Genomic DNA, 7,926 nt, shown 5'->3' with positions numbered 1-7,926 from the left:
GCAGATGATCTGCGTAACAGCACGATTGACATTCAAACGGTAATTTCCGATTGATACATGCAGATGCGATCGGATTGAATCTAGCACTTAGGTTCAGCAGTAGAATAGTCCACCTGTTGTGTTGTCCATAGTGATAAGTAATGCAGTAACAGTTTGGTACGAAGGCTAATAATAGCAACACTCAAGAGCACTTCAACATGGCAACAGACATTACACAGAGTATGTTGACATTGAAGAAATGCAGTCCCAATGGACTTTGCAATTCTAGTACCGTCTCCAACTATTAATTTGGCTTCATCACTTAATGCCTGGGTACACCCCAGGCCTCATTTCGACTAACAGTTGCAAAACCTTCCGCAACAGAAAGCATTTACTCCAAAGGGAAAACGTTTATCAAAACAAGTTTATTGGACAAATTGAGGTAAGTCCCTCACCATTTCAATGCGTTTGCTTCCTAGTGAGTACACCCCGGTAACATTGACTTGAGACAAGGTACATCCCAAATTGTGAATGAGACAGAGGCACAATGTCAAACTTCCCACAAGACTTTATTATTATGTTGGAAAGTACAAGCATGCCAGACAGTCATATCAGCATTCTCTACCAGCAACAGCCAAGTCATGGCAGAATACAGAAACAAACCCAAACTGTTGCATTGAAATGTTGAGTTTCCATAGAAACGTTATAAAAAGGACCAAAGACAGACAGTAGAGAAACTAGTCCATCAATAAATAGATTTTATTTTCTGTAAAATGTATGACGTCTCCATTTCATATATGGATCTACTGAATAACCATGATTAAAGTGATCATATCATTTTGCCACAACATCAACCTAAACAGGGCTATTGGCTCTCAGAACCACATCACCTTCAACTTATTTTGGAAATGCCATCAAACTCTTTTCAGAAGACTCAAAAAGCTATCTTCACACGGTTCACTGTAGCATTTAAAGTTAATGTTCTGTGTTTGAGTTTGCGGTCACAAAAAAAGCTCATACAAAAATTCCAGCACATTATAAACCACAAACCAGGCTTTAAATGGTGGAAGAGAAGAACCCAACCTAGCATGCCTGTTTCTCTCTCCCTCCTTATATAACTGCTTTACATTGTCTTAAGGCTTCAGGGGACCATGTAGGTTTGGATGAAGACACACTGCTCAGTGAAAGTGTTTGGGGGGGACAGGGAAAGAAGGGGGAGGCTACAGAAGGCACTACTGAACATGTTTCCCCAGGTACAACTTAGTGAATGATGTACAAACGAAAAAAGAAAACAAAAAAGAAATCAATCCACTTTGAAAACATGGCGACTAGCTTCAACTCATCACTTCCTCTTATGGCTCAGTCGGTGGGGCGATGCATCGTGTTGCGTGTCCATCATCGTCATCATCATCTCCTCCTCACTCTGCCTTGTCCTTGGTCTTGGCTCTGAACGGAACTTTGCCAGCTACCGTGGAACCCACTGATGACACGCCCCCGGCGACCGATGACACGCCCCCAGCGACCCCTTTCACCAGGCTGACGCTCATCGAGGGGACTGAAGTAACTGCTGATTTAGTGTACTCCAGACTCTTCCCACCGAGCCAGGCAACTCCTCCTACAGTGGCACCCACCACAGTTTTACTGGCACGGAACAGGCCACCCCCGACCCGCCAGATCATGCCCGGCTGGGCTACGGGGTGCTCCTTACCTGCATCCTTCCCCTCATCTATGAGAGAGAGAGAGAGAGATGGGTTTTAGAACACACACAAAACAGCTTTTTAGAAAGATAGCGAAAGACCAGAGTGAGGACCACACATCATGTCTGTTTCAGACCATCAGCAGAGAGAGGCCAGAGAGAAAACAGCTTTTGTGCTTGGATATTGGCCTACACACACACACACACACACACACAATGAATCATATCATTAAACAATAGCCAGGCATGTCAATACATTGAGGTATTCTACTTAGTAACCACATTTCCATCCAGTTGTGTGAGTAAAGTCATACCAGATAAAAATCACAACAGCTGTGACGGAACAGGAAGTTTTGGTACGACATAACCATCATATGGAAGTAAACACGATGACATGGTGTGTGTGGTCCCCCTCACTGCAACATTGGGAAACCATGCAGTTTAAATGGCATGGTATGAGAATGATCCTCCAGAGTAAGCACATTTGCTATTTAATGCAACAGTTGTGACAAACTATTGGCAGAGTTGAAGAGGCGATGGAAACATTCCATTTTTTATTTGGTACATGAAACCAATGTGAAACACTGCTACAGTGTGTTCATATTTTGTTGTTGAAGGATTCTTACGCTGATGAAAAATAAGGGCCAGATGGTTTCGAAAACCATGTTGCAAGCAATGATTGGCATTTCTAAACGTAAAAAAAAAACAGCTTCAGGATTGTAGTACACAAGGTCTTTGGGAACGAAGCTAATGACTCAACTGGAGGGAGAAGGCAGAATGCCACCTTGAGTTTGAGAGCTACAACCTTAGCCGATCACAAACAAACATATTCCCTTAATACATCTCTACAGTTTCTTAAATAGCAACACAACCCTTTACCCTGAATTGCACCTTATCCCAGATGGTTCAAGTGTCCCTTGACAAAATGGGCTTTAAAATATGCCCACCAAGAGAGATGGCTACAGCGCAGAGAGATGTTGTTCAACGCAGTGGGTACTGTTGATGATTGTGTTATTTACCTGCTGTGGGCTCGCTTTCAGTAAGCTCGGGTTCTTCTTCCACGAGACAACCTTCAGGCAGGGGCTCTGGGGTGGCGTTCACGTTCTTACAGAACAAACAATACTGATTAGGCTAGAATACATGCAATGTATTAAGTTCATACAAGTAGTACATCTTACAAATTGTTAAACCACCAACACTATAAGCCTGTTGGAAAAGTCAAAACACTATAATCTAACACGTAGAAATGTTTCTCTGAATAGAAAGATCGGTGCAAATTCTGAGCAGCCATGAAATAGTGCTCAAAGGCATAAATAAGTAGGTTAAATAACTGCATATGATTAGTAAAGTTATGCTCTGGGATTTCTTGCACAAAACGTTCAATTTGACGGAGCCCGTCAAGCACAAACATTCAAAACCAGTGCTTGTTGGCTGTTCAAAAGTTCTTACTCGTTGCAAAACCATACGACAATCCTCGTTTGCTTCGTGTTGATTTAAAAATGCCCTTTTGTTAAATCAACCAACAATCACAAAAAGATGACAAAGCGAAGGCTACAGGCTTTTATTAAAGGAGTCATAAAAAAAGTCATCCTGTTGTGAAAACTCCAATTACCTGGTGACATGGGCTGCACAGGGAAAACACTCAAACGATAACGCAAGCGAAATTTCACACACACATAAAGTCAATAATTTGGGCTGTAGATTTAGTGTAATATTTTGCTTGAAAGTAAGCACAGTGCATCACTCAGTCCGGATCTAATCAATTCCGTTTATTTCGTTCGTGCGCAATTGGTTTTATCATACCCCAATTGATATGCAGTAGCCGATCACTTTACTTATCGTACGCAAATACATAAAAATCGATACAAAAGGCCAGACTTATCCTTACCTTCACCATGTTTCCAGTAATTTCTGATGTCCGCTTGTAGAAGGGACTGCTACGCACCTGAGACGAATATTTGGTGCGCTCGTTTGTTTCCTGAAAATATTATTGCAATTTTCAGCCTGTGCCTTTATACTTTTGTTCAAACTCCTCTATTCAAAGCTATACTTTAAGAGTGTGTTGTCCTGTATTTTAACGCACGTAAAATCGTACTTTCGCGGTTTCAAACTTTCCTTAAAAAAATATAGGATGTATCTTGTTGGTTCTGCCGACGTGGCGCCTCAACTACTGCACTCGTTTTCTCCGGATCTTGCGTCACCTCAAACAGGCTGCAGCTCTCTCTATTTTATTCATGAGTGCTACATGTCTTATGTGTTCTACAGGGCAGGCGGACTACATATTTTTTTCAGGAATCACTTAAAGAGAACATGTTATCTAATGGTGCCGAATTTCGAGTGGCCTTTTGGACTATAATGGTCAAAAAGATCATGACATATGATTAATTCACAAGGATCAGTACATATTTTATATTTTGGTAATACATTCATTCACCCAAATAACACAAAAGATGAGTTATTTATAAGGCTTATTTATTCAGTATTTGTTCATGTTGGTATGTTACACCATACCAACATCATAAGAGTGAGTGTTGGTTGCCATGCCAACGGTGATAAGGTTGTTCTGAATAGACAGACAGCTGCACCACTGCCAGCCCAGAGAAAAACATCTCTCTGCTGCTGAATGGTCTCCTGTGACGGAAGTGAGTCACATACCATATAGGCAGTAATGAAGAAAACTGTGGCTCTTCCAATAATAGATGTGAGTACTGCCTGTCACACCTGCAGCCTACTTCTCTCTGTTACGTCCTAGATTCAAGCCCCTTGACGTCCTGCCTTACCGTGGCCTGTGGAGCAGATAAAGTATGACGGTTGAATGAACATGTTCTGCAATGTTTACGCCTCGGCTTCAGAGCCAGCCTTCTACAACAAGACGCAGCAGAACAGGTGCATGTGAAATTCAATGCAACAGTCTGTTTCCCAGTCTCTGTACCTAAGACTACAAGGCTACCAATGAAGTGCAAAGAAATGGCAGTGTATGCACCATCATGATAATTGCTCTTTTGCTAGCTTCTTCCATGATGTGGCTAATATTTCACACCTGTTCTTGAGTGTAAGAACCATTGTGTGCGTGGACACTGACAGTGAAATGGACTGTCTGACAACTCTGTGATTGTAAGGACGGAGTCTCCGTGCAAAGGCTTGGGAATACATACAGCCACTCCAACAGGAGACTCTTCTTATCTCCCCTGAACACATGTCGTCGGTTCCCAGCCTCTGTACCCAACATGGTTCCTCTGCATCTTGCCTCTCTTTGTCAGGCTTACAGCGACAGTAGAACAGGTCTTGGAAGAAAGCAGTCACAGTTGATGCTTCGTTGATGCTTCCTACCAGAGATTGTCCTGAAGACATTTTTTATTTTTTATTTAACCTTTATTTAACCAGGAAAGGCTCATTAAGATTTGAAATCTCTTTTTCAAGAGCGTTCTGGCCAAGATAGGCAGCACCAAATCATACAGACAGACAGCATGAAAAACTACAGGCAATCTAGTAAAAAAAAAAAAAGAATTCACAAGAGTATAACAAAATCTTAAAACAGTAAATTAAAAACATTGACAGGTCAGGGAATCAGCCTCAAAATCCTTCATCAATGATTCAAAAACACTGATGGGAAAAAGACTACTCTGCATGGAAAAGCTGGCCACTGCTTTCAGATCAGATCAGATGTTGAAGGTGGAAGAGGAGGCCATTGATAAATTATTCAAGAGGGGGCGGGAGACTATGACAGAGGCCTGATCCAGATTGTTGGGGGTAAGGGTCTCGTTTGTTACCGACTTGGTCCGTGTTTTTACTGCTATTGCCTTTGTTTTTAGGGGGGGGGGGGCGTGTCGGTCCTATTGCATTGGTGTCAGGGCTAAGGATTTACAACTGGTAACGGAATTAGGGTAACAGAATGACATCCATCATTATGGATATGATATACAAACAGACAGACAGACGGACTGACGGACGGGCGGACGGACAAGGCCCTGGGACTTAGGGCTAGGCATCCCGCTAGCGGGACAACTTCCGGGGAAACTGGAGGGCACGCAATTCAAATAAATAATCATAAAAATGATGGATATTAAACATTTAGGTAAATACAAGTGTCTTATACAGTGGGGCAAAAAAGTATTTAGTCAGCTACCAATTGTGCAAGTTCTCCCACTTAAAAAGATGAGAGAGGACTGTAATTTTCATCATAGGTACACTTCAACTATGACAGACAAAATGAGAAAAAAAAATCCAGAAAATCACATTGTAGGATTTTTAATGAATTTATTTGCAAATTCTTTATATCCCAAAAAGTCAGTTTAGTTGGCGCCATGAATTTGAGTAATCCACTAGTTCAACATGCAGAGAAAGGAATCAAAAACTCTACCCCTAAACTTTGTTAAAACAAGTCAAAATACATTTCTATTTACACCTCAGATACCATAAAATGTAATAAAGCTATAATATTTCTTACGGAAAGAAGTATGTTTAATAGGAAACAGATTTTAGCAGGAGCATAATGTCTTCATGGCGCGCACATACACACATTTCCAAGACTGTGTCCCTGTACTAAAACTGATTTTTCTTGTTTGCTTTGGAAGTTACAAGCCTGAAACCTTGAACATAGACTACTGACACCATGTAGAAGCCATAGAAATTGCATCCTGGGAGCTAGAATTCAGTATGCCCGTATACTTGCCATTGTAAGAGCATGGCCTAAAAAAAACAAAATAATTCTGGTTGGTCTTTCTTTGGATGTTCTCCTACCATATCTATTGTGTTATATTCTCCTACATTATTTTAACATTTCTACAAACTTCAAAGTGTTTTCTTTCCAATGGTACCAATTATATGCATATCCTGGCTTCAGGGCCTGAACACTTTGGGCATGTCATTCAGGCAGAAATTGAGAAAAAAAGGGGACTAGCCCTCAGAAGTTTTTAACTGTGCCTCGCTGCTCTGTCTGTCTTTCTCCCACTTCCTGTTGAACACGGAATGAGAAAGAGCTCGGTTTTGTTTGTTTGAGAGGTCCAGGACCTGAAGAACAGTTTGCAGTTCTCCCAGGGTCAGACTAAAGATAAATCAGATCTCGAGGGACAATTAAGGCGGAACAACATGGTTGTGGACGGAATTGCAGAATCTACACATGAGACCTGGACGGAGTCTGAGGCCAAAGTGAGGGAAATGATCTCTGAGAAATTGAAAACGAACCACAGGAAGATTGAAGTGGAGCACGCCCACAGGACTGGAAAACCCACCACCGGCCCAGGTGATAGGCCCAGGCTGATAGTGGTCAAGTTCCGGAGGTTCAAGGACAAGGTAGCTGTTCTGGAAAGAGCCAAGAACTTGAGAGGAACGTATATCTTCTAGAACGAGGACTATCCTGAAGCTGTGCGCCAGAAGAGGAAAGAACTGATCCCAGCCATGAAAGCTGCCAGAGCGCGTGGGGACATTGCATGCATCCGCTATGATAGGCTCATTGTCCACCCTCCCTCCCAGAAGCCTGGAAGGGATGAGAGAGCCACGCCTATGGGTTCGTAGCCTCAACCCTGCAGCTCACACACACACACACCAATTGATTAACGGACTTCAGAATGTATATATTTTTCTCTTGCTTTGTCTGCTCTTTTCAGTATTATGTCTTTATCTGATGAGCTACCCAGGAAAGGGCTGAAAATAGCCCATATTAATATACAGTGCCTTGCGAAAGTATTCGGCCCCCTTGAACTTTGCGACCTTTTGCCACATTTCAGGCTTCAAACATAAAGATATAAAACTGTATTTTTTTGTGAAGAATCAACAACAAGTGGGACACAATCATGAAGTGGAACGACATTTATTGGATATTTCAAACTTTTTTAACAAATCAAAAACTGAAAAATTGGGCGTGCAAAATTATTCAGCCCCTTTACTTTCAGTGCAGCAAACTCTCTCCAGAAGTTCAGTGAGGATCTCTGAATGATCCAATGTTGACCTAAATGACTAATGATGATAAATACAATCCACCTGTGTGTAATCAAGTCTCCGTATAAATGCACCTGCACTGTGATAGTCTCAGAGGTCCGTTAAAAGCGCAGAGAGCATCATGAAGAACAAGGAACACACCAGGCAGGTCTGAGATACTGTTGTGAAGAAGTTTAAAGCCGGATTTGGATACAAAAAGATTTCCGATAATATTGAAATGGAAGGAGTATCAGACCACTGCAAATCTAACAAGACCTGGCCGTCCCTCTAAATTTTCAGCTCATACAAGGAGAAGACTGATCAGAGATGCAGCC

The 7,926-nt window shown here is 41.9% G+C and overlaps 1 protein-coding gene across 1 annotated transcript; it reads right to left on the bottom strand.

Annotated features, from left to right (window-relative positions):
• Nucleotides 1-529: 529 nt before the first annotated feature.
• On the bottom strand, nt 530-4,014 carry LOC110494043 (transmembrane protein 263). The gene is made up of 3 exons (XM_021568729.3): nt 3,564-4,014; nt 2,695-2,779; nt 530-1,705 (listed from the first exon to the last, which is right to left on the bottom strand). The coding sequence occupies exons 1-3, from the start codon at nt 3,570-3,572 to the stop codon at nt 1,398-1,400; spliced, it is 402 nt and encodes a 133-aa protein (XP_021424404.2). The 5' UTR covers nt 3,573-4,014; the 3' UTR covers nt 530-1,397.
• Nucleotides 4,015-7,926: the final 3,912 nt, after the last annotated feature.

This window comes from Oncorhynchus mykiss, chromosome 17, assembly GCF_057628025.1.
Source record: "Oncorhynchus mykiss isolate SJ-2025 chromosome 17, ASM5762802v1, whole genome shotgun sequence".
NCBI lineage: Eukaryota > Metazoa > Chordata > Actinopteri > Salmoniformes > Salmonidae > Oncorhynchus > Oncorhynchus mykiss.
This window is presented reverse-complemented; position numbering and strand designations above follow the sequence as displayed.

What these genes read in the sequence shown, in the direction of transcription:
- LOC110494043 (XM_021568729.3), bottom strand. An exon ending in TGAAAGCGAGCCCACAGCAG is followed by an intron (nt 1,706 to 2,694) that starts GTAAATAACACA and finishes TCTCTCTCATAG; the next exon opens with ATGAGGGGAAGGATGCAGGT.